The sequence below is a fragment of the Anser cygnoides genome, chromosome 34 (assembly GCF_040182565.1).
Source record: "Anser cygnoides isolate HZ-2024a breed goose chromosome 34, Taihu_goose_T2T_genome, whole genome shotgun sequence".
NCBI classification, from domain to species: Eukaryota; Metazoa; Chordata; class Aves; order Anseriformes; family Anatidae; genus Anser; species Anser cygnoides.
This window is the reverse complement of record NC_089906.1, coordinates 1210013-1235316: the sequence shown is the minus strand read 5'-3', so window position 1 is coordinate 1235316 and position 25304 is coordinate 1210013. Positions and strand designations below refer to the sequence as shown.

Here is a 25304-nt window from a genome sequence, read left to right as displayed (position 1 = left end):
GATGGGATGGGGGCACGGGGACGGGAGGGGGCATGGGGACAGGAGGGGGGCACAGGGACGGGGAGAGGGCACGGGGATGGGGACATGGGGACATGGGGATGGGATGGGGACATGGGGATGGGAGGGGGGCATGGGGACAAGCTGGGGACACAGGGATGGGATGGGGAGATGGGAATAGGGACAGGACATGGGGACAGGATGGGGACACAGGGACAGGAGGGGCGCACAGGGATGGGAGGGGGACATGGGGATGGGATGGGGACACGGGGATGGGATGGGGACATGGGGATGGGACGGGGGCAGGATGGGGAGATGGGGATGGGATGGGGGCACAGGGACAGGAGGGGGACATGGGGATGGGAGGGGGGAATGGGGAATGGGATGGGGACATCCCATGGGGACATAGGGACACAGGGATGGGACGGGGGACAGGGACAGGACACGGGGACATTGGGGGGTGGGAGATGGGGACACGGGGAGGGGACGGAGCCAGGCCCCTCGGCACTGGGGTTGGGGGGGGGTGCCGGTGGGGCCCTGGGGGGTGTCGGGGCTGGGAGGGGGACACTTTGGGGCCGGGGACAGGGGTGGCACCTGCTCCTCCCGCATGGCCTGCAGCTTCTTGGCCTTGCTCTGCCGGTAGTACTCCATGATCATCATGGCCGCGTAGATCTTCCCCACCGTCAGGTCGGTGGCTGCGGGGCGACGGCGTGAGGGGGGGGGGCACGCGGGGACGGGGACAGGGTGGGGGGGACAGGGGACACGCACGGTCCCTTACACTTGTGGGGGGTGACGAGCAGGTCCAGGTTTTTGGGGGACAGGTTGGGCCAGATGGCGATCATCTCCTTGCGCAGCTCCGCGTCCATCTGCTGCTTGTCGGCTCCCCCTGCGGGCAGGGGCTCAGCGCCACGGCCCCCCCCCCCAGGACCCCCAGCCCGGGACCCCCCCCAGGACCCCCAGCCCGGGACCCTCCCCCCGAGACCCCCACCCCTGGGCCCCCAGTCCTGTCCTTGTCACCCGAGGGACCCCGTCCCCCGCCCCCGGGGTCCCAGCCCCACCTCTCCAGCACCCCCACCCCCTCAAGGACCCCGCTCCCCGTCCCGCGGGGGTCCCCATGTCCCTGTAACCCCATGTCCCTGTGTCCCCATGTCCTCACGTCCCCACGTCCCCCTGTCCCCAAGCACCTCGCTCCCACCCCGTGGGGTCCCCCTGGCCCCACGTCCCTGTCCCCCACCCCTCAAGCACCCTGTTCCCATCCCGTGGGGGTCCCCATGTCCCCCTGTCCCCATGTCCCTGTCCCCCTCCCCAGTACCCCACTCCTGTCCCATAAGGGTCCCCCTGTCCCCATGTCCCCACGTCCCCCTCCACTCAAGCACCCCACTCCCAACCTGTGGGGGTCCCCATGTCCCTGTGTCCCCATGTCCCCACATCCCTGCCCCCCCAGCACCCTGCTCCCACCCCATGGGCGTCCCCCTGTCCCCATGTCCCTGTCCCCCCCCCCAGCACCCTGCTCCTGTCCCACGAGGGTCCCCCTGTCCCCACGTCCCCCTCCACTCAAGCACCCCACTCCCAACCCGTGGGGGTCCCCATGTCCCTGTGTCCCCCAGTCCCCACGTCCCTGCCCCCCAACAGCCTGCTCCCACCCCATGGGGGTCCCCCTGTCCCCACGTCCCTGTCCCCCTCCCCAGTACCCCGCTCCTGTCCCACAAGGGTCCCCCTGTCCCCACGTCCCCCTCCACTCAAGCACCCCACTCCCAACCCGTGGGGGTCCCCATGTCCCCGTGTCCCCACGTCCCCACGTCCCTGCACCCCCCCCAGCACCCCGCTCCCACCCCATGGGCGTCCCCCTGTCCCCATGTCCCTGTGCCCCCCCCCAGCACCCTGCTCCCATCCCATGGGGGTCCCCATGTCCCCACGTCCCCATGTCCCCCCCCAGCACCCTGCTCCCCCCCACGAGGGTCCCCCTGTCCCCACGTCCCCCTCCACTCAAGCACCCCGCTCCCAACCCGTGGGGGTCCCCATGTCCCTGTGTCCCCATGTCCCCCCCCAGCACCCCGCTCCCACCCCATGGGCGTCCCCATGTCCCTGTTTCCCCATGTCCCCCCCAGCACCCCGCTCCCACCCCATGGGCGTCCCCCTGTCCCCATGCCCCCCCCCCCAGCACCCTTTTCCCATCCCATGGGGGTCCCAATGTCCCCGTGTCCCCACATCCCACCCCCCCCCCAGCACCCCGCTCCCACCCGGGGGGGGGGGGTCCCGGCCCCCCCTTGCCTTTGGCGATCTTGATGTCGAGCGCGGTGCGGATGAGGGCCATGAGCGTGGAGTTGAAGTGCACCGTGTTGTCGTCGGCCACCGGCAGGTCCATGCGGAGCAGCCGCTGCGGGGGCCGAGCAGAGCCGGGGGGCTTCAGCCCGCGCCCCCTTGCCCTCCCCCCCCCCCAAATCCCACGGCACACCCGGGGGGGGGGGGGGGACGGGCACCGGGGAAGCTGAGGCGCGCGCCCGATGCCCCCCAAATTTCTCCCCCCCCCCCCACCCCAAACCCCAAGCCACCCCCAGGCCACGGCCACGGCCGCCCCGCGAGACCCCCGGGCAGGCTGGGGGGTGTTTTGGGGGCGGGGGGGGGCACAGCCAAGCGGGACCCCTGGCCGCGGGCGGGGGGGTTTGGGGGGGGGGGGGGGGGCATGCAGCGGGCAGCGCATGCAGCGGGGTCGGGGCCCATTCGCTGGGGTTGGGGGGGGGGGGGGCTGGGGGGCTCCTCCACGTGCAAACCGGCAGCGTCCTTCGAGGGGGGCCACGGAGACATGCCTGGAATGGGGGGGGGAGAAGCGATGAGTTTGCCAGGCGTCAGCCCCACCCCCCCCCATGCCCTGCGCCCTCCCCAGCGCCCAGTGCCAAGCAGGGGGGTGGAAGGTTTCATGCCCCCCCCCCCCCCAACATCCCCCCCAACATCCCCCCCCCCAACATCCCCCCCGCCCCAAAAATAATAATTAAATAAATAAATAAAAGCTGGGCCCCCTCCCCATGCAGCCCCGGGGGGGGGGGTCTCAAGTGCAGAGCTCCGGGGCGGGGAGCAAGCGATGCCGATGGGGAAACTGAGGCACGGAGGTGGGGGGGGGGTCCCAGCGCCCCGTGCCCGGGGTCCCGCGGCGCAGCACCCATGGGTGGGGGGCGGGCAGGGGCGAGGGAACGCGGGGCCTCGCTGCCGGGGGGGGGGTGGAGGTGGGATGGGGGCGGAAAGGGGCGGGGGGGCTGTGGGGATGAAGGGGGGGCAATGGGGTGGGGGGGCGAGGATGAGCCTCCAAGGGGGGGTCCCCGAAAATGGGCTCCTCCGGGGGGCTGGATGAGCCCCGGTTGGGGGAGGGGGGGGCAGTAAATGGGGGGGGGAGGGGGGGTCTCCAGGTGGGATCTGGGTGAGCCCTGTGTTGGGGGTGTCCCCAGTTTGGGATTCCTGGGGGGGGGGGGGGGCTGGCCAAGCCCTGTGGGGGTCCCCAAAGGGGGTCTTCTGGGTCAGCCCCATAGTGGGGGGTCCCCAGATCAGGGATCCTGGAGGGGGGGCTGGCCAAGCCCTGGGGGGGGGGAGGTCCCCAAATAGGGGTTCCTCTGGGGGGGGCTGGGTGAGCTCCTGGGGTCCCCAAATAGAGGCTCATGGGGTGGGGCTGGCCAAACCCTATGGGCGTCCCCAAAGGGGGGCTCCTCTGGCCAAATTCTGGGGGGGGACCCCAAAAGGGGATCCTGTGGTCAAGTTGGGGGGGGGGAACCCCAAAGGGGCTCCTCTGGCCAAGTTCGGGGGAGGCAAAAGGGGCTCCTCTGGTCAAGCTTCATGGGGGGGGCCAAAAAGGGGCTCCTTTGGCCAAACTCATTGGGGGGGACCCCAAAAAGGGGCTCCTCTGGTCAAGATTTTGGGGGGGGGGGGGCAAAAAGGGGCTCCTCTGGCCAAGCTGGCCTTAAGCCCTGGGGGGGGGGTCCCCAGCCGGGGGCTGACTCTGGGGGGGCCGGGTGAGCCCCCGGGGTCCCCGTCCGGGGGCTCCTGCGGCGGGGGCGCGGATCTTACCCAGCCCGTCCTGGGGCCGCGCAGGCTCCGCGGGGCCGGTCAGCGGCCGAGGCAGGAGGAGAAAGGTTAAAAAAAAAAAAGAAAAGAAAAAGAAACAAACAAAAACGGGGGGAAAAAAAAAGAGAGGAAGAAAGAGAAAAAAAGAGAGAGAGAAAAAAAAGAAAAAAAAAGGAGGAAAAAAAGGAGAAAAAAAGAAAAAAAGGAGAAAAAAGAAAAAAAGGAGAAAAAAGAAAAAAAGGAGAAAAAAGAAAACAAAGAGAAAAGAGAAAAAAGGAAAAAGGAGGAAAAAATGAGAAAAAAAGGAGAAAAAAGAGGAAAAAGAGAAAAAAAGAAGAAAGAGGAAAAAAGGAGAAAAAAGAGGAAAAAGAGAAAAATAAGGAGGAAAAAAGAGAAAAAAAGGAGAAAAAAAGGAGAAAAGAAGGAGAAAAAAGGAGAAAAAAAGGAGGAAAAAAGGAGAAAAAAAGGAGAAAAAAGGAGAAAAAGGAGAAAAAGGAGAAAAAAGGAGAAAAAAAGGAGAAAAAAAGAAGAAAAAAGAAGAAAAAAAGGAGGAAAAAGGAGAAAAAAGGAGAAAAAAGGAGAAAAAAGGAGAAAAAAGGAGAAAAAAGGAGAAAAAAGAAGAAAAAAAGGAGGAAAAAAGGAGAAAAAAGGAGAAAAAGGAGAAAAAAGGAGAAAAAAAGGAGAAAAAGGAGAAAAAAGGAGGAAAAAGGAGAAAAAAAGGAGAAAAAAAAAGGAGGAAAATAAGGAGGAAAAAAGGAGAGAAAAAAAGGAGAAAAAAAAGGAGAAAAAAAAAGGAGGAAAAAACAAAAAAAGGAGGGGGGAAAAAAAAAAAGAGGCCGAGCCGCATGGGCCGGGCTGAGCCAGCGCTGCTCGGGCGGCTCGGCGCGGCGGGGGGCTTCGCAGAATTATTTATTCTACCTTATAGGCAACTCGGGGCGGGCATTTCTTCCCTAAACCCAGGGGCGGGGGCATATGTCTCAGCATTTCATACATGTCCATGAAAGTCAGGCGGCCCCTGGCAGCGGAGAGAAGGAGAAGGAAGAGCACATCGGACGGCAAAAGGGGGGAAAAAAAAAAGAGGGGGAAAAAAAAAGAGGGGAAAAAAAAGAGGGGAAAAAAAAGAGGGAAAAAAAAAGAGGGGAAAAAAAAAAAAAAAAAAAGAGGGGAAAAAAAAAAAGAGGGGAAAAAAAAAAAGAGGGGAAAAAAAAAAAAGAGGGGAAAAAAAAAAAAGAGGGGAAAAAAAAAAGTGTGCGTGAAAAAAATAAAAAATAATAAAAAAAAATTAAAAATAAAAATGAGAAAATAATCGGAAAGTAAAGGACAAAAGAGAGGCCCGCAGCTGGGGCTCAGCCCCGCGGCCCCCCGACGAGGAGGAGGAGGAGGAGGAGGAAGGCGACGCCGGTTGCCCATGCAGCCCCGCGGGCGGCGGGGGTCCGGCCCCGCTCGGGGGGGGGGGCTCGGCAAGCAGAGCTGGGCAGGGACGGGCTCCATGCGGCCCCGGGGGGGCGCGGGACGTGGTCCGTGTATATATATATATAGAGATATCATATATATATCCGAGAAACCGTAAGCGACAGTCATTCCGGGGGGGGGCGGCGGGGGGGGGGTGTGCTCGGCAGGTTTTTTTTTAGTGTGAGCCAAACCTTGCAGGCAACCCTATGAGGGCATTTCTTGCCTAAGCCCAGGGGGGAGATATTACGCGTAATAAACTGTACATATCCTTATAATGAATGCGGCCGCTGCAAGAGAATACAGGCCGTTAGTGCCGCGCTGGGGGGCGGGGGGGGCCCGCTTGGAGCCTGCCGCCGCGGGGGGGGGGCACGGGGAGAGGGGAACCCCCCCCCTTTCCCCGCCTGTGCGCCCCAGGGACCCGGCGGGGGAGTCCGGGGTGAAGCGTCCTGGGTGAGGCGGGGACCCCCTTCCTCCCACCCCCCCCCCAGGGTACGGTGGGGACCCCCCCTTGTTTTTTTTGGGGGGGGGGGCTCAGGGGAATCCGGCGGCCGAGCACCTACAATAGAGAGGAGAGGTTAACGGGCGCCGGCGGTGGGCACGGGGGGGCACCGGGGGGACACTGGGGGGGGGGCTCCATTCGCTCCCCCCTCCGCTCCGTTCACCCCCCCCCACACCGGGCTCTGCTTCACGGCCCCGGCCCCGGCGGGGGGGGTGTGGGGTGGGCTGGGGGGGTCTGTTGGGCTGTCTGTGGGGGGGGGGGGTCCCGGGGGGGTCCTTACCAGGCGGCGGGGTCATACTCGGCCCAGACGCGCACGTACTCATCCAGGTGGTGGGGGCCCAGGATGGAGGAGTCGCGCGTCAGGTACTCGAAGTTGTCCATGATGACGGCCACGAAGAGGTTCAGCATCTTTTATTTTTGGGGTGGGGGAGGCACGGGGTGGGGGGGGGCGTCAGGGTGCCGCATAGGGCTGGGGACCCCCCCCTCACCGGTCCCACAGAGTGCGTCCCCCCCCCTTCCCCGGGGGGCTGACCAGGAAGGAGCAGAGGAAGATGAAGGAGACGAAGTAGAAGTAGGCGAACTCGTTGCCGCACTCGTCCTCCTTGATGCCCGAGTTCTCGTCGCAGGGCTTCCCGCTGAGGCACGACAGCATGATCTCGTGCCAGGCCTCCCCCGTGGCGCTCCTGGGGGGGGCACGGACGGCGACGGGTCCCGGGGGGGGGCCCTGCCGTGGGGGTGGGATGGGGACGGGGAACGGGGGGGACGGGGGAGCACGGTGCGCGGCGCCGGGATGGGGACGGGGGCACGGCGCGGGCTGTGCCGAGGGGTCGGTGCCACCTGGTGCCCCTTGGGGAATGGGGCAAAATGAGGCGATTTTGGGTCCCACAGGGTGAGGGTGGGGCAGTGATGGAGGGCACGGGGCTGGGTGTCCCTAAATGGGGACAGGAAAATGCTGGCATGGCACTGGGTGTCCCTAAATGGGGACAGGAGGGGGGACGGGGAGACGCTGACCCGTGCCAAGGGGTCGGTGCCACCTGGTGCCCCTTGGGGAATGGGGCAAAATGAGGCGATTTTGGGTCCCACAGGGTGAGGATGGGGCAGTGATGGAGGGCACGGGGCTGGGTGTCCCTAACTGGGGACAGGAGGGGGGACGGGGACACGCTGGCATTTCAGCCCGTGCCGAGGGGTCTGTGCCACCTGGTGCCCCCTTGGGGAATGGGGCAAAATGAGGGGATTTTGGGTGTCAGGAGGTGGAGATGGGGCTGTGCCGGAGGGCACAGGCTGGGTGTCCCTACATGGGGACAGGCTGGCACGGCACTGGGTGTCCCCAGGAGGGGACAGGAGGGTCCCTGTCACCGTCTCCCCCATTTGGGGCCAGCACCAGGCTGGGGGTGTGGGCGGGGGTCCCGGGCGGGGGTCCCTGACCGGAAGAGGAGCATCAGGGCCTGGAAGAAGGTGCGGAAGTTGTTGTGCTGCGTGATGGCCGACTCGTCGTCCTCCTCCTCGATGCCGATGTTCCCAAAAACCTGGGGGGGCAGAGGTGGGCAGGGGGCTCTCGGGGGGGGGCTCAGGGCCCCCGGGGCTGGGGGCGGGGGTCTGGGGGGGGTCTCACCTGCATCCCGATGATGGCGTAGATGAAGAAGAGCATGGCGATGAGCAGGCAGACGTAGGGCAGCGCCTGGGGGCAGAGCGGGGGTCAGGGGGGCCGGGGGGGGGGGGGGGAGGTGAGGAGGAGGAGGATGAAGAGGACGAGGATGAAGAGGAGGAGGAGGAGGAGGAGGAGTGAAGAGGAGGAGGAGGAGGAGGAGTGAAGAGGAGGAGGAAGAGGAGGAGGAGGACGAGAAGGAGGAGGAGAAGGAGAAGAAGAAGGAGGAGGAGGAGGAGAAGAAGGAGGAGGAGGAGGATGAAGAGGAGGATGATGAAGAGGAGGAGGATGAAGAGGAGGAGGATGAAGAGGAGGAGGATGAAGAGGAGGAGGATGAAGAGGAGGAGGATGAAGAGGAGGAGGATGAAGAGGAAGAGGAGGAGGAGGAGGCGGCACCTTGAAGGACTGGACGAAGGTCCAGAGCAGGATGCGGATGGTGTAGCCCTGGCGCAGCAGCTTGATGAGCCGCGCGGCGCGGAAGAGCCGCAGGAAGCTGAGGTTGATGAAGTTGTTCTGCGGGGGGGGGGGGGGGGGGGGGGGTCAGCAGGGCCGGACCCCCTGCCGGGACCCCCGCACCCCCAGCCACGCCGGGTGCCACCCACCCCGAACTCCGTCACCAGGATGTCCGTGATGCTGCCCAGCACCGTGACGAAGTCGAAGACGTTCCAGGCGTCGCGGAAATAATTCTGCGGGGACAAGGGGGGGCGAGGGGCGGGGGGCAGCGGGGGGGGGGTCCCCCACATCCCCCCCCCCCCATCTGGGGGTCCCGAGGGGCACGTACCAGCACTCCGAAGGCCATGATCTTGAGGAGACACTCGAGGGAGAAGAGGGAGGTGAAGACGTTGTTGAACATCTTGAGCACGTTCTCGTAGGCGTCCGAGGCGTCGTAGAACTGGGGGGGGGGGGGTCAGTGATGGGGGTGGGCATGGGCACGGGGGGGGGGGGCAGGGGGGGGCAGGGGGACATTGCGGGGGTCGGCCGGGTCTGGGGGCGGGATGGGTCACAGTGACAGGTCCTGGGGGGCAGGGAGGGTCCAGGGGCAGGAGAGGTCCAGGGGGACAGGGAGAGGACGTGGGGGGACGGGGACGGGGACAGGGACGGGGACAGGGATGGGGACAGGGACAGGGACAGGGACAGGGACGGGGATGGATCCAGGTCACAGGGACGGGTCCAAGGGACAGGGAACAGGGGTGGGGACAGGGGACAGGGAGCGGGTCCAAGGGACAGGGACGGATCGAGGGGACAGAAACAGGGGCAGGGAAAAGGGACAGGAACTGGTCCAAGGGACAGGGATGGGTCCAGGGGACAGGGGCAGGTCCAAGGGACAGGGACAGATCCAGGGGACGCGGATGGGTCCAAGGGACAGGGACGGGTATAAGGGACAGGGAACAGGGATGGGGACAGGGGACAAGGGATGGATCCGGGGGGACAGGAACAGGTCCAGGGGACAGGAATGGGTCCAGGGGACAGGGACAGTTCCAGGGGACAGGGACAGTTCTAGGGGACAGGAGCAGGTCCAAGGGACAGGGACAGGTCCAGGGGACAGGGATGGGTTCAGGGGACGGGGACGGGTTCAGGGGACAGGTCCAGGGGACAGGAAAGGAACGGGTCCAGGGGACAGGGACGGGTTCAGGGGACAGGAACGGGTCCAGGGGACAGGAACGGGTCCAGGGGACAGGGACAGGTCCAGGGGACAGGAACGGGTTCAGGGGACAGGGACAGGTCCAGGGGACAGGTCCAGGGGACAGGGGAAAGGAACGGGTCCAGGGGACAGGGACGGGTCCAGGGGACAGGGACAGGTGGCAGAGGACAAGGCCAAACCCCAGGGGCCCCCGAGAGGAGCGAGGCGCATGGCGGGGGGCGCAGGGGACGAGGCCAGCCCCCAAAAGTGGGGGGGGGGTGCGCCGTCACCCACCTTCATCATGAGGACGATGGTGTTGAGGGCGATCATGGCCATGATGGTGTACTCGAAGGGCGGCGACACCACGAACTGCCACATGCGGTACTGGAAGCTCTGCCGGTTCTGGGGCATGTGGCGCGTCAGCGGCTTGGCGCTGATGGCGAAGTCGATGCACGCCCGCTGCGGGACGGGAGGCGCTGGGGGACGCGGGTACGGACCCCCGGGGCGAGGGGGGGGTCCTGGGGGGTGGGATGCCGGGTCTGGACCCCCGGGATATGGAGGGGGTCCCGGAGGGGGATGCGCTGGGGGACGCTGGGTCCCAGACCCCCAGGATATGGGGGTCCCGGGGGGGAGGGATGTGCTGGGGGACACTGGGATGGACCCCAGGGTGCAGGGGGTCCCAGAGGGGGATGCGCTGGGGGACACTGGGTCCCAGACCCCTGGGATATGGGGGGGGGGTCCCGGGGGAGGGGACGTGCTGGGTGCCACCAGGTCCCGGACCCCCGGGGTGCAGGGGGGTCCCGGAGGGGGCGGTGGGGCTGGGGAGCAGGGCGGGGAGGGGGGGGGCACCTCATTCTTCTCCAGGCTGTACTCCTCCATCATCTTGTCCCCCTGCTCCTGGAAGGTGATGATGATGAGGGCGACGAAGATGTTGACGAAGAAGAAGGGGAAGACGACGAAGTAGACGACGTAGAAGATGGACATCTCCATGCGGTACCCGGGGCTGGGGCCCTGGTTCTCGTAGGTGGCGTCCACCGAGTGCTTCAGGACCCTGCGAGGGGGGGGGGGACCAGGGGGTGCCGGGCAGGGGGGGGTCCCGAGCCCCTTCCCCACCCCCCCCACACACGGGGGTGCCCTTACTGCGGCCATCCCTCGCCGGTGGAGACGGTGAAGAGGGTGAGCAGCGCCCAGAGGACGTTGTCGTAGTGGAAGTCGTACTTCTTCCACTCCCGCTTCTGCGCCTTCACCTCGTTGTCCTTCTCGTAGACCAGGTACTCGCCCCTGGGGGGGGGGGCAGGCGGTGGGACGGGGGCCGGGGGGGCCCGTGGGGGGTCTGGGGGGTCTGGCGGGTCCCTACCTGCAGTCCTTCTCGAACTCCTTGGACTCGTCGGTGCAGTAGAAGAACTTGCCCTTGAAGAGCTGCACGGCCACCACGGCGAAGATGAACATGAAGAGCATGTAGACGATGAGGATGTTGAGCACGTTCTTCAGCGAGTTCACCACGCAGTCAAAGACGGCCTGCCGGGGGGGCGACGAGGGCATGGCGGGGGGGTCCCGGTGCCAGCCGGGACCCCCCCACACACACACCTTGGGGTTGCAGCCCCTCGTCGCCCCCCCCCCACCCCCACCCCCAGGCACCTTCAGCTTGGGCAGCCTCTTGATGGTCTTGAGGGGCCGCAGGACGCGGAGGACGCGCAGGGACTTGATGGTGTTGATGTCCTTCCCCTTGCTGCTGCCGCTGGGGGGGGGACACGGGGGCACGTGGGGCCGGGGGCCGGAGGAGGGGAGGGCGGGGGGTATCCCACCAAGGGGTCTCCCCCTCCCCCAGCTGCCCGGTGTGGGGGGTGGAGGCTGAGCCCCCCCCCCCCAAGCGCTGCTGTGGCCCCGTCCCCTCCTGAGGGTCCTTTTGGGGACGGATGTGGAGAGATGGGGGGGGGGACAAAAGGGGGGGCACGGGGGGAGCGAGGCGCGACCATGAGCACGAGGAGAGCACGAGGAGAGCACGAGGAGCACGAGGACGGGGGGGGGCAGAAATCAGAAGGATTTACCGTGAGCTGCTCCTGCGGCCGGTGGCAGTGGAGGGGAGAGACAAGGCACGGTGAGAGCGCGGCCCCCCGGCCCCCCGGAGAGACCCCGGCCCCCGGGCGCCTCGCCCTCTGCTTGGGGGGCTCCGAAACCTGGGGCTCGAGCACTCAGAGGCTGCTCGCCCTTTACTCTGAGGCTGCTCACCTTTTACTCAGAGGATGCCCACCCTTTACGCAGAGGATGCTCACCCTTCACTCAAAGGCTGCTCACCCTTTACTCTGAGGCTGCTCACCCTTGTACTCAGGGGATGCTACCCCTTTACTCTGAGGCTGCTCACCTTGTACTCAGGGGATGCTGACCCTTTACTCTGAGGCTGCTCACCCTTTACTCCGAGGCTGCTCACCCTTCACTATTGGGGGTACCCCCTTATTGGGGGTGCTGCGTTATTTGGGGTGCCCCATTATTGGGGTGCCCCGTTATTGGGGTACCCCCTTATTTGGGTTCCCCTTTATTGGGGTGCCCCATTTTCGGGGTGCCCCATTTTCGGGGTGCCCACCCCTCCCTAGCAGACCACCCCCCCCCCCCCGCAGCGCTCCCGCAGCCTCCGCCCCCTCCTGCTCTGCGCCCTGCTGGGGGCGGCCCCGAGGACCCCGGGTCCCATCCTGCCGGCGGGGGGGGGGGGAGACGGACCCCGGGGGGGGTTTGGGGTGCGGGGACCCCGGGGGGTGACGGGGGGGGGTTTGGGGACCCCAGGCAGCGACGGGACGAGACAGCGCGGTGGCAGCGGTCGAGGACGGACGTCAAAGCGACAAAAGCGCAGCAACGACAGCCGAGCTGGGAGACACTGCACGGCACTGGGGGGTACTGGGAGGCACTGGGAGGCACTGGGAGGCACTGGGAGGCACTGGGACCCCCCCCCCCCCCGGGGGACTCACGTGAAGGCGAAGGCCACCAGCGCCCCGCTGACCACGATGAAGTCGAGGATGTTCCACAGGTCGCGGAAGTAGGCACCTTGGTGAAGCACCAGCCCCAAATCCACCATCTGGGGGGGGGGGCAGCGCAGGGGGTGAGGGGGGCGCCGAGGAGGGGGGGAGCCCCCCTGCCCCCCTGCCCCCCCATCCCCCGCGCCCACCTTTATCACCATCTCGAAGGTGAAGACGCCCGTGAAGACGTAGTCGAAGTAGCGCAAGACCTGGATTGGGGGGGGGATATAAGTGGGGAGACCCCCCCCCCAGTCACCCCCCAGTCACCCCCAGTCACCCCCAAGTCACCCCCCCCATTACTCCCCCCAAGTCACCCCCCCAGTCACCACCCTCAGCACCCCAGGGCTGTGCCCACCCCCCGAACCCCAGGACCCCCCCCCAGCACCCCGAGACCCTCCCCCTAACTCCAGGGCTTTACGACCCCCCCGGAGCCCCCCTGCACCCCAGCACCCCCCAGACAGGCTCTGAAGGGCAGCACAACCCCCCTTGACCCCCCCATCACCCCCCCAGGTGCTGATTTGGGTCCTCCCCATCAGCACCACGGGGAGGGGCTCCAGCACCCCAGGGTGCTGGGGGGGGGGGGGAGGGTCAGGATGGTGGGGGGGGGGTGTTGGGGGGGCTCCTCACGTTGTTGCGGGGGCGTTGGGCTGCACGGGGTCCTCGGCGGCCAGGGCGATGCTGCTCATGGCGATGACCATCAGGATGCACATCTCGAAGTACCGCAGGTTGACGATGTAGTGGCACAGGCGGCGAAACCTGGGGGGGGGGGGGGTTCCCAAAAATTGTGGGTGAGGGGGGGGTCAATTGGAACCGCCCCCCCACACACACACCCCCGTCCCCGTCCCGGCACGCACGGGTTGGTGGTGGAGAGGATGAACATGGAGCTGTAGGGCACCATGGGCTTGGGGCCGTTCTCCTCCTGCCCCTCGCCTTCCTCCTCCTTCTTCTCCTCCTCCTCCTTCCTGGGCAGCGGCTCGGGGTTGGCGTTCCTGTTCACTGCGGGGGCGGCGGCGTCACGGCTCCCCCCCCACCGCGCTCCCCCTTCTTTCCAGCCCCCAATTTGAGGGGGGGGGGGGGGGCCGGGTCCCTACCTTGGACCAGGGCGCTGCTGGGGGGCGGCGGGGGTCCCGGGGGGATGTCCACGGCCGTGTGCTCCGGCCTCCTGAGCGCCTTGGCCGGGTTGTTGGGGGCGCCGGGGTTGGTGACGATGAGGGTGGTCTCGGGGGGGCGGCGGGTTGCTGGCGGGGGGGGGTGCCCGGCGGGGGGCCGGGGGATGCCGGGGGGCACTCGGTGTGGTTGCCCACGGGGAGCGGGGGCTCGGTGGTGGCCAGCTTGTTGTTCTTCATGTTGTCGATGTCCTCGGCCACGGGGGGCTCCAGGCGGCCGGGGTCCTGCTGGATGGGGCGCGTGGTGGACAGGGTGGGCGCCGGCGGTGCGCCGGGGCCGTGGTTCTCCCTGCAAGCCAAGGTGAGGCTCAGCGCAGGGCCCGCCGCCCCCTGTGCCCCAGGAGGGGACGTTTGGGGACGTTTCCCCCAGCCCCAACGCCGGGGGATGCTCGCGGCGCGCTCACCGCCGCCGCCGGTGCCGCCGCTCCCTGTCGTCCCGCTTGCCTTCGCCCTCGTAGGCCACCGCGGCGGCGTGCCGGTGCCGCCGGCGCCGCTCGCCGTCCCCGTGCTCCCCGTCGCCTTCACCCCGCGCCGCTCGGCCGCCGTCCCGGTGCCGCGGCCGCCGCTCGGGCCGCCCGCCCTCCTCGCCCTCCTCGGCCGCCCGCCGGTGCGCCCGGTGCCGCCGGTGCTCGCGGTCGGGCTGGGGCGAGCCGGCGCGGCCCTCGCGGCTGCGGTGCCGCCGTTCCGGCGCCTTCGAGCGCTCGGCGTCGCCGTAGGCTCGCTCCTGGCTGCCCTCCCGCTCCGGCTCGCGGCTGACGCTGCGGGGCCGCCGGCTCTCGGGGGCTCCGTGGCGCGGGGGCCGCCGGGGTCGGGGTAGCGCGGCTGCCGGCGCAGCTCGTCGGCGCGGGGGCGCCGGCGGGGCTCGGGCGGCGGCTCGCCGGGGCGCGTCTTGTTGGTGTTGTTGTTGCGGTTCTCCTGCGGGTCCACCACCAGCGGGCGGTCCAGGTGGGTCTTCATGTCGGGGCGCAGGTGGCGGGCGTAGGGGACCTTCCAGCGCTCCTCGGGGTCCAGCTCGCTGTAGAGCGCCTCGCGGCTCGCCAGCAGGTTCTGCTTCCGCAGCTCGCTCGTCCGCTGCTCCCACACCGACTTGGAGGACTTCTGGTTCCTCTGCTGCTCCTTCCTGCGTGCCCGGGGGCGAGGCGCAGGGTCAGGGGAGAGGGAAAGGCGGAAGGCGTGGGGCTGGGGGAGAAGGGATGGGGCTGGGAGGGAGAGGGGATGGGGACGGGATGGGGATGGGATGGGATGGGGTGGGATGGGGAAGGGATGGGATGGGATGGGATGGGATGGGGTGGGGTGGGATGGGGAAGGGATGGGACGGGATGGGATGGGATGGGATGGGATGGGATGGGGTTGGGATGGGAATGGGGTTGGGATGGGGCTGGGAGGGAGAGGGGATGGGGAAGGGATGGAGTTAGGGATGGGTCAGGGGATGGAGCAGGGATGGAGTTAGGGATGGAGTTAGGGTGGAGCAGGGATGGAGTTAGGGATAGAGTTAGGATAGAGCAGGGTTGGATTTAGGGATGGAGCAGGGACGGAGTTAGGGTGGAGCAGGGATGGAGTTAAGAGTGGAGCAGGGACGGAGTTAGGGATGGAGCAGGGACGGAGTTAGGGTGGAGCAGGGATGGCGTTAGGGGTGGAGCAGGGACGGAGTTAGGGATGGAGCAGGGACGGAGTTAGGGATGGAGCAGGGACAGAGTTAGGGTGGAGCAGGGATTAAGGATGGAGCAGGGACGGAGTTAGGAGCAGGGACGGAGTTAGGGTGGAGCAGGGACGGAGTTAGGGATGGAGCAGGGACGGAGTTAGGGTGGAGCAGGGATGGAGTTAAGGATAGAGCAGGGTTGGATTTAGGGATGGAGCAGGGACGGAGTTAGGGTGGAGCAGGGATGGAGTTAGGGTGGAGCAGGGACGGAGTTAGGGTGGAGCAGGGATGGAGTTAGGGATGGAGCAAGGACGGAGTTAGGGTGGAGCAGGGACGGAGTTAGGGTGGAGCAGGGACGGAGTTAGGGATGGAGCAGGACCGGGGCCGGGCGCGGCCCCGCACTTACACGGCGATGGACATGTTGGCTGCGGAGAGCGGGCTCACTTCGGCCACCTCCTTGGCCTTCTGCAGCGCCAGCTTCTGGTTGGCGGCCTCCTCCTCCTCCTGCTCGTCCTGCAAGGCCCCCACGCGTCCATCCCCGCCCCGAGGCCGCGGGCGGTGGGCGCTGCCCCCCCCCCGGGACCCCCGGACCCCCCCTCACCTTGGTGAGCTCCTGCGCGTTGGCCAGGTTGTCCACCGCGATGGCCAAGAAGACGTTGAGGAGGGTGTCTGGGGCCGGGTCAAGGCAAAGCGCCCCCTGGGATGGCCCCCTGGCCCCCCGCCACCCCCGGCCCCCTGCCGTCCCCCCCAAGGATACAGTTGCCGAAGAGGGTGAGGACGATGAAGTACACGGAGAAAACCATCCCGCCCTTGACGCCGCCCTGAGATTTGATCCCGTCGTACATCACCGCGTTCCAGTCCTCACCCGTCAGGATCTGGGGAGGGGGCGACGGGAGCCGTGTGGAGACCCCCGCGCCCCCCCACGAGCCCCCCCGGGGGTCGGGGCGGGGGGGAGTTACCTGAAACACCGTCATTATTGCTGCTGGGAAAGTGTCGAAGTTGGTGGGAGGGGTCCCGTCGTCAAAATTGAACCTGGAAATTGGGGGGGGGGCTTCACTGGGGGGGCCCCGGCTTCGTTATGGGGGGCACGGGGCGGGCTGGGGGGCCGGGAGCCACTCACTGTCCCCCAAAGAGCTGCATCCCCAAAAGGGCGAAGACGACGATGAAGAGGAAGAGGAGGAAGAGGAGGCTGATGATGGACTTCATGGAGTTGAGGAGGGAGACCACCAGGTTCCGCAGGGAAGCCCAGTACCTGCGGGGCAGAGCCGGGCTGCGGCGGGGGCACGGACGGACACGGACGCGGACGGACGGACACAGACAGACGGACACGGACGGACGGACGGACAGGCGGCGCCCGGCCCGCCGGCACTCACTTGGTGACCTTGAAGATGCGCAGTAACCTGAGAGCTCGCAGCACGCTGATCCCGAAGGATGTTCCCGGCTTCACAACTGCCCAGATCACCTCGAAGATGCTTCCGATGATAACCTGGGGGGGGCGGGCATCGTGTCCCCATCGTGTCCTCACCGTGTCCCCGTCATGTCCCCATTGTATCCCCATCCACATCCCCATCGTGTCCCCATCAAGTCCCAGTCGTGTTCCCGTCATGTCCCCATTGTGTCCCCGCTGAGTCTCCACTGTGTCCCCATCGTGTCCTCATCATGTCTCCACCTCATCCTTATCCCTAACCCCATCCTCATATCCGTCTCCATCTCATCCCATCCTCACCCCCATCCCCTCCCCCATCCCCATCCCCATCCCCATCCCCATCCCCATCCCCATCCCCATCCCCATCCCCATCCCCATCCCCATCCCCATCCCCATCCCCATCCCCATCCCCATCCCCATCCCCATCCCACCTTCATCCCATTCCCATCCTGATCCCATCCCATCCCCATCCCCGTCCCCATCATAATCCCATCCCATCCTTATCCCCATCCCATCCCCATCCTGATCCCATCCCCCTCCCCATCCTGACCTCGTCCCGTCCCCATCCCATCCCACCCTCATCCCATCCCATCCTGTCCCCATCCCTGTCCCCATCCCAATCCTGATCCCATCCCCATCCCATCCCAATCCCGATCCCATCCCCATCTCCATCCTGACCTCATCCCGTCCCCATCCCCATTCCCATCCCATCCCATCCCCAACCCCATTCCCATCCCCATTCCGACCCCATCCCCATCCTGACCTCATCCCATTCCCATCCCCATCCCACCCTCATCCCATTCCCATCCCCAACCCCATTCCCATCCCCATTCCGACCCCATCCCCATCCTGACCTCATCCCATTCCCATCCCCATCCCACCCTCATCCCATTCCCATCCCCATCCCATCCCACTCCGATTCCCATCCCTGTTCCCATCCCATCCCCATCCCCATCCCCATCCCATCCCCATTCCGATCCCATCCCCATCCTGACCTCATCCCGTCTCCATCCCACCCTCATCCCATTCCTATCCCAATCCCATCCCATCCCATCCCACCCCAATCCCATCCTGTCCACATCCTTGTCCCCATCCCAATCCCATCCCATCCCATCCCATCCCACCCCAATCCCATCCTGTCCCCATCCCTGTCCCCATCCCAATCCCATCCCATCCCCATCCCATCCCAATCCCGATCCCATCCCCATCTCCATCCTGACCTCATCCCATCCCCATCCCCATCCCCATCCCACCCTCATCCCATCCCCATCCCCATCCCATCCCATCCCATCCCATCCCGTCCCCGTCCCCGTCCCCGTCCCCGTCCCCGTCCCCGTCCCCGTCCCCGTCCCCGTCCCCGTCCCGCCGACTCACGGCGCAGTCGAAGCAGTTGAAGGACGAGTGGAAGTAAGGCCGCGTCCCCAGCCCGTACATTTTTATAAACATTTCGGACATAAAGAGTCCCAAGAAAATGAATTCTGCATAGTCTGCGGGGGGAGCGGAGAGAGAAGGGCAGTGCCGGGGCTGCGCCGGGGGGTCCGGGGGGGGCACTCACAGAGGAAGTCGGAGAGCCACTCGGGCTGGTCGTAGTGGACGATGGCGACGCAGAGCGTGTTGAGCGCGACCAGCCCCAGCACGGTCCAGTAGAAGGCCTGAGTTTTGACCATGCGGCGGATGTGGAAGCGCATCCTCCGCTCGCGCTTGTGGAAGAACGTCGCGTTCTCCAGCTTGGCACTTTTGAGGCTGGCGCGGGCGAAGGGGGAGCCTGCGGGGGGGCGGGGGGATAGGTACGGGGTGCTGGGTGCCCCCCGGCTGTGTGTTGTCGTCCTCCCCCACCCCGTGTGCGCACCCTTGTCTCCGTGTGTGACCACCCAGCCCCATGTGTGCCCCCCAGCTGTGTGTGACTCCCAGCCCCATGTGTGCCCCCCAGCCCTATGTGTGCCCCCCCAGCCCCATGTGTGACCCCCCAGCCCTTTGTGCCCCCCAGCCCTGTGCGTGCCCCCCCAGCTGTGTGTGCCCCCCAGCCCCATGTGCATGCACCCCCAGCCCCATGTGTGCCCCCCCAGCCTTTGTGCTCCCCTGGCCCCATGTGTGCCCCTCCAGCCCTATGTGTGCCCCCCAGCCCCATGTGTGCCCCCCGGCCCCATGTGTGCCCCTCCAGCCTTTGTGCCCCCCAACCCCATGTGTGCCCCCCCAGCCCCATGCGTGCCTCCCCGGCCCCATGTGTGCCCCCCAGCCCCATGCGTGCCTCCCCGGCCCCATGTGTGCTCCCCCCAGCCCCATGTGTGCCCCCCAGCCCTTTGTGCCCCCCAGTCCCATGTGTGCCCCCCCAGTTCTGTGTGCCCCCCAGCCCCATGTGTGCCCCCCAGCCTTTGTGCTCCCCTGGCCCCATGTGTGCCCCCCAGCCCCGTGTGTGCCCCCCCAGCCCCGTGCGCCCCCCCCCGCCCGCGCCCACCTACCCACGGAGGCGATGTCGGCCAGCTGCTCCTCGGCGTCCTCGGGGCTCAGCAGCTCGGTCCTGCTCTTCTTGACCGTCGCCCTCCGCAGAGCTCCCGCAGGGACACCGGGGGCCGTGAGGGGGGCGGCGGCGGCGCCCCGGGGGGCCGGGACCCCCCCCACACCCCCCCCCCACTTTAAGCCCCCGCCCGGCCCGCGGCGGGGCGGCCACTTACCATCGAAGGGGTGCCGGGGGTCGCCCTCGGTCTCGTCCTCCGCCAGGATGACTTCTTCTGAGAGAGAGGCGGGGAGGGGGCTCGGGGGTCCGGGGGACCCGGGGGGGGTCTCTGGGTTGTTTTTTTTTTGGGGGGGGGTCACGGCGCTCACCCGCTTTGGAAATCCACTCCATGTAGCCGTTGAGCTCCGCTCGATCTGCTGCTGGCGCCGCAGCTTGAGGAAGGCGCGGCGGTTCTCCACCCGCTCCCGCTCCTTGGCGAACTCCCTGCGGGGCCGGGGGGGGGGGCCGGGGGGGGTCAGCGGGGAGGGGGGGGCACACACACAGGGACCCCCCCCCCAAAAAAAAAAAAAAACTACACCCACCACCCCCCGCCCCAGCTCACCCGGACAGCACCCCCAGCACTAGGTTGAGCATAAAAAAGGAGCCGATGATGATGAGGGGGATGAAGTACAGCCAGTTCCAAGTGTTCCCTGAGGCGTCGTTGCTCTGGGGGGGGGAAAGGGGGGGAGGAAAAAAATGGGGGGGGGGGGGTCAGGGCTGGGGGTGTCCCCCCCCCCCGTGTGTCCCCCCCCCCCCCTTTCTGCTCCGGTCCCGTGCACACCCTGGGTCACGGCCGCCAGGAGCCCCGGGGGGGAGAACGTGGGGACCGGAGACCCCCGGGGGGACCCCAAGGGGACCAGAGAGACCCTGGGGGGCCCCATAGGGACCGGAGAGCCCTGGGGGGCCCCATAGGGACCAGTCAGACCCTGGGGACCCCATAGGGGACCGGAGACCCCTGGGGGGCCCCATAGGGACTGGAGACCCCCTGGGGACCCCATGGGGACCAGAGACCCCCCAGGGGAATCCCATAGGGACCAGAGACCCCTGGGGGGTCCCATAGGGACCAGTCAGACCCTGGGGAACCCAATCGGGACCAGAGACCCCCTGTGGGACCCTATGGGAACCAGAGTCCCCCTGGGGGACCCCACAGGGACTGAAGACCCCCAGAGGAATCCCATAGGGACCAGAGACCCCCCAGGGGAACCCCATAGGGACCAGAGACCCCTGGGGGACCCCATGGGGACTGGAGAGCCCTGGGGGACCCCATAGGGACCAGAGACCCCCTGTGGGACCCTATGGGAACCAGAGACCTCCTGGGGGACCCCATAGGGACTGGAGACCCCCAGAGGAACCCCACAGGGACCAGGGAGACACCGGGGGGGGCCTATGGGGACCAGAGACCCCCTGAGGGACCCCCACAGGGACTGGAGACCCCCAGAGGAACCCCATAGGGACCAGAGAGACACCGGGGGGGGCCTATGGGGACCAGAGACCCCTGGAGGACCCCATGGGGACTGGAAAGCCCTGGGGGACCCCATAGGGACCAGAGACCCCCTGGGTACACCAGGGGGGCAGGGGAAGCTCTGAAGGACCCTATGGGAACGAGAGACCCCCTGGGGGACCCCATAAGGACTGGAGATCCCCAGAGGAACCCCACAGGGACCAGGGAGACACTGGGGGGCCCTAGGGGACCTGAGACCCCCTGACCCTATGGGGACCAGAGACCCCCTGGGGGACCCCATAGGGACTGGAGACCCCCAGAGGAACCCCGTAGGGACCAGAGAGACACCGGGGGGGGCTATGGGGACCAGAGACCCCCAAGGGGAACCCCATAGGACCGGAGACCCCCCGTGGGACCCCGCGGGGACCGGAGAGCCCCCCCGGGGGGGTGCCCGGGGGGGGGGCTCACATAGTAGAGGAGGTCTGTCCACCCTTCCATGGTGATGCACTGGAAGACGGTGAGCACGGCGAAGAGGATGTTGTCGAACTGCGTGATGCCGTAGTTGGGGCCCTCCCAGTACTTCTTGCACTTGGTGCCGTTGGGGCAGATCCGCGCCGGCTCGTCCGTCCCGCACGGCACCTCCACCTTGATCTCGTCTGGGGGGGGGGGGGACACGGGGTCAGGGACCCCCCCCCCCGGCTCCCCGAGAGGGAGCAGAAATAGCTCGCGCCAATTAACGGCGCTGGAATTAGCTCCCGCCAATTAATGGCGCCGTAATTAGGTTGTTCCACATCGGGACGGGGCCCCGGGGGGGGGGGGGGGGGTCGGGAAGGATCCGGCCCCGGTCCCGGTCCCGGTCCCGGTCCCGATCCCAATCCCAGCCCCACGGGGAGGGGGGGCTGAGCTCTCTGCTGGGGGCTGGGGGGGAAACTGAGGCACCGGGGGGGGGGCCCTCTGCACATGGACTGGTGGGGGGGACCTGAGCCCTCTGCAGGGGGCTGGGGGGGAATTGAGGCACAGTGATGCCGGGGGGGGGTCCCGGGGGGGGTCCCGCGCCGTACCGGTGACCAGGTCGAAGCAGGTGGTGTGGAATTTGCCCATATAAAACTCCAGCCCTATGATGGCGAAGATGAGGATGGCGAAGAAGAGGAGGAGGCCGATCTGCAGCAGCGGGATCATCGCCTTCATGATGGACTTGAGGACGACTTGTAAACCTGCGCCAGGGCGGGTGAGCGGCCGCGGCCCCCCCCGGGACCCCCCCCGGGTCCCCCCAACCTCCCATGGGACCCCCACTCACTTGGGATCCCCGAGACCAGCTTGAGGGGCCGCAGCACGCGCACGGCCCGCAGCGTCCGCAGGTCGAACTGGGAGCCCACCGTGGCCAGGATGCTGCGGGGGGGGGAGGGAGGGGGGGTTGGGGGGGGGGGGCACCTCAGGCACGAGCCCCCGCGGCTCTCGGTGGCCATGGGACCCCCAGGAAAAGCCGCCTGCCCCAAATGGGGCTCGGCCCAGAGGTCCCTGCAGCCCCCCCCCCCCTCCGTGCGCCCCCCGCCTGGGGTCTCTGTGCCCCAAACTTGGGGTCTCCAACCCTGGGGGTCCCCATGCCCCAACCCTGGGGTCCCCGTGCCCTAATCCTGGGGTCCCTGCACCCCAACCCTGGGGTCCCCGTGCCCTAATCCTGGGGTCCCCATACCCCAACCCTGGGGGTCCTCGCACCCCAACCCTGGGGTCCCCGTGCCCTAATCCTGGGGTCCCTGCACCCCAACCCTGGGGTCCCTGTGCCCTAATCCTGGGGTCCCCATACCCCAACCCTGGGGTTCCCCGCACCCCAACCCTGGGGTCCCCGTGCCCTAATCCTGGGGTCCCTGCTCCCCTGTCTTTGGGGTCTCCACACCCCCACCCTGGGGTCCCTGTGCCCCAAACTTGGGGTCCCTGTTCCCCTATCCTGGGGGTCCCCATGCCCCCACCCTGGGGTCCTTGCGCCCCCACCCTGGGGTCCCTGTGCCCCAAACTTGGGGTCCCCGCACCCCACCCTGGGGTCCCCGCACCCCCCCCCCATCCCCACGACGCCGGGGGGGTCCCCGGGGTGCCGGGGGGGGGGTCCCGGTGTCCGACCCCACCCCGCCCCCATCGGCGGCCCGAGGGGGGAGGGGCCCTCCCGCCCGTCGCCATGGCAACCGGCCGAGCCCATTCACGGCGCCGTCCCCCCCCCGCCCCCCCCCCCCCGTCCATTCATGGCCGTTGCCCCGGCGACGGCCGCGGTTCATTGATGAGGGCGGGGAGGGGCGGGGGGGGGGGGGCGCGGGGGGGGCAGGGTGCAAAACGCAAGGTGCGGGGGGGGGGGTGCAAGGTGCAGGGTGCAGGGTGCAGGGTGCCAAGTGCAAGGTGCAGGGTGCAGGGGGTGTGCAGGGGGTGCAGGGGGCAAGGGGTGAAGTGCAAGGGGTGCAAGGTGCAGGGGGTGCAGGGGGGGGGGCAGGGGGAGATGCAGAGGGTGCAGGGGGTACAGGGTGCAGGGGGTGCAAGGTGCAGGGGGTACGCAGAGGGTGCAGGGGGTGCAGGGGGAGATGCAGGGGGTGTGGGGTGCCAGATGCAAGGTGCAGGGGGTGCAGGGGGTGCAGGGGGAGATGCAGAGAGTGCAGGGGGCGCAGGGTGCAGGGGGTGCAAGGTGCAGGGGGTGCGGGGGGAGATGCAGAGGGTGCAGGAGGTGCAGGGGGTGCAGGGTGAAGGGGGTGCAAGGTGCAGGGGGTATGCAGAGGGTGCAGGGGGTGCAGGGGTGCAGGGGGAGATGCAGAGGGTGCAGGAGGTGCAGGGGGTGCAGGGGGAGATGCAGAGGGTGCAGGAGGTGCAGGGGGTGCAGGGGCAGGGGGTGTGCAGGGGGTGCAGGGTGCAAGGTGTGAAGTGCAAGGGGGTGCAAGGTGCAGGGGGTGCAGGGGGTGCAGGGGGAGATGCAGAGGGTGCAGGAGGTGCAGGGAGCGCAGGGTGCAGGGGGTGTGCAGGGGGGTGCAGGGTGCAAGGTGTGAAGTGCAGGGGGTGAAGGTGCAAGGGGTGCAAGGTGCAGGGGGTGCAGGGGGTGCAGGAGGAGATGCAGAGGGTGCAGGAGGTGCAGGGGGCGCAGGGTGCAGGGGTGTGCAGGGGGTGCAGGGTGCAAGGTGTGAAGTGCAGGGGGTGAAGGTGCAAGGGGTGCAAGGTGCAGGGGGTGCAGGGGGTGCAGGGGGAGATGCAGAGGGTGCAGGGGGTACCAGGGGCAGGGGGTGCACGGGGCAGGGGGCAGAGGGTGCAGGGTGCTCAGGGTGCTCAGGGTGCCCCCGGCAGCGCGCAGCACCGCAGCAGCACCCCGGGGTGCCCCTGAACTGCCGGGCACACCAAGCCCCAAGGCAGCAGCCGCCCCCCTGGCGCTCCCTGCCTCAGTTTCCCCACCGCTCCCCCCCCCGGCGGGCAGCAGCCCCGCGGGCTTCGGGGCGCCCCCAGGGCCGGGAGCCGGGGCTGAGCCACGGCAGCGGGTGCCGGGAGGGCGGCGGTGCTGGCGGTGACGGCACGGGGAAATGTTGTGACAGCGCCAAGAGGCGCCTGCTGCGCCGGGGCCGCGGGCGAGCTCCGAGGTGGCAATTACCAGCGGCAGGGGGGGGCCGCAGCGCCGTGCACGAGGGTGCCGTGTACGCGTGTGCACACACGTGTATGAGCGTGCAAAGCGCACCATGCACGCACGTGGCTCCGGCGCACGACGTCGCGGGGCACGTGGCCGGCACCCGCGCCAAGCTCTGAGCACGGCACCCGGTGCTGCGGGTCCCGAGGGGTCCGGAGGGGTCCGGGAGGGTCCGGGGGGGTCTGGGGGGGTCCAGGGGGGGCCGGGTTTTGGGCGCGGGGCTCACCCGGTGAGGACGACCACGAAGTCCATCACGTTCCAGCCGTTGCGCAGGTAGGAGCCTTTGTGGAAGGCGAAGCCCAGCGCGATGATCTTGATCCCCGCCTCGAAGCAGAAGATGCCGATGAAGTACGGCTCCGTGTCGTCCTGGGGACGGGGGCACGCGTCAGGACACCCCCCCTGGGCTGGGGGGGGGCACTGCCTGGGGTGGGGGGCACTGACCGAGGGGGGGGTCCCTGCTGTCCCCAACCCCCCCCCCCCAAGCTGGGCGCTGCCAAGCGGGGGCGGCCGCTGCTCCCCGCCTGGCCCAGATTCCCCGGCACGGAGGAAAGTGGGACGCAGGCGGCTCCGGGGGGAGCACGGGGGGGGCCGCAGGGGGTGGGGGGGGGGGATGGGATGGGATCGGGGGGGGGGGCTCACCAGCCGCTCCGACATGGGGGTCTTGTCCTCGTCGGGCAGGTGCTGCTCCAGCGCCAGGACGATGCAGTTGGCGATGATGGTGGCTAAAATCATGTACTCAAAAGGAGGTGCGCCCGGTCAAGGAAAAACCCTGGGGGGGGGGTCCGAGGGGTGTGGGGGGGGGGCAGCCGAGGGGGAAACTGAGGCTGGAAAGGGGCCGGGAGAGGGAGGAGGTGGTGGAGGCGGCGGGGGGGCCGCGGGAGCCCGGCAGCGTGCGGTGGCTCATTGATGTCCCCATCAAAGGCCCGACCCGGCGGCCCCGGAGGGAGCCGCGATCAAAGCGCCGCGGCCGCAGCGGGACCGGGGCGAGCCACGGGGCAAGGGGGGGGCACCCGGAGACAACACGGGGGGGGGGGGGGGGGCTGCAGCAGCGGGAGGGGGGCACCGGGGAGGGGGGGGGCCTCGTGGCTCCTTGCTGCACCCCGAGCACGGCACGGCACGGGGACGCCGGCAGCACCAGAACTGCGGCAGCCACGTGCTGGCACCGCGCGGGAGCTCCCCGGCACCGCGCGGCGAGCCGGCACCGGGGTCCGGGACGAGGGTCC

The 25304-nt window shown here is 67.8% G+C and overlaps 1 protein-coding gene across 1 annotated transcript in view; it reads right to left on the bottom strand.

The window, feature by feature from the left end:
• CACNA1A (calcium voltage-gated channel subunit alpha1 A) overlaps positions 1-25304 on the bottom strand; it is a 35758-nt gene that overhangs the window by 7349 nt on the left and 3105 nt on the right. Inside the window, 43 exon segments of the mRNA XM_066986468.1 lie at positions 592-692; positions 776-883; positions 2269-2374; positions 4966-5062; positions 6279-6406; positions 6531-6681; positions 7424-7524; positions 7611-7676; positions 8040-8251; positions 8254-8329; positions 8425-8535; positions 9559-9723; positions 10114-10315; positions 10405-10545; positions 10622-10782; positions 10903-11002; positions 12225-12331; positions 12422-12481; positions 12900-12910; positions 12913-13028; positions 13127-13268; positions 13364-13534; positions 13537-13727; positions 13843-14251; positions 14254-14558; positions 15484-15590; positions 15679-15746; positions 15835-15952; positions 16037-16109; positions 16198-16329; positions 16451-16563; positions 17878-17990; positions 18059-18268; positions 18963-19052; positions 19176-19232; positions 19327-19365; positions 19368-19441; positions 19560-19663; positions 20907-21094; positions 21500-21652; positions 21736-21827; positions 24308-24447; positions 24721-24828. Coding sequence (XP_066842569.1) covers positions 592-692; positions 776-883; positions 2269-2374; positions 4966-5062; positions 6279-6406; positions 6531-6681; positions 7424-7524; positions 7611-7676; positions 8040-8251; positions 8254-8329; positions 8425-8535; positions 9559-9723; positions 10114-10315; positions 10405-10545; positions 10622-10782; positions 10903-11002; positions 12225-12331; positions 12422-12481; positions 12900-12910; positions 12913-13028; positions 13127-13268; positions 13364-13534; positions 13537-13727; positions 13843-14251; positions 14254-14558; positions 15484-15590; positions 15679-15746; positions 15835-15952; positions 16037-16109; positions 16198-16329; positions 16451-16563; positions 17878-17990; positions 18059-18268; positions 18963-19052; positions 19176-19232; positions 19327-19365; positions 19368-19441; positions 19560-19663; positions 20907-21094; positions 21500-21652; positions 21736-21827; positions 24308-24447; positions 24721-24828 — 5517 coding nt within the window.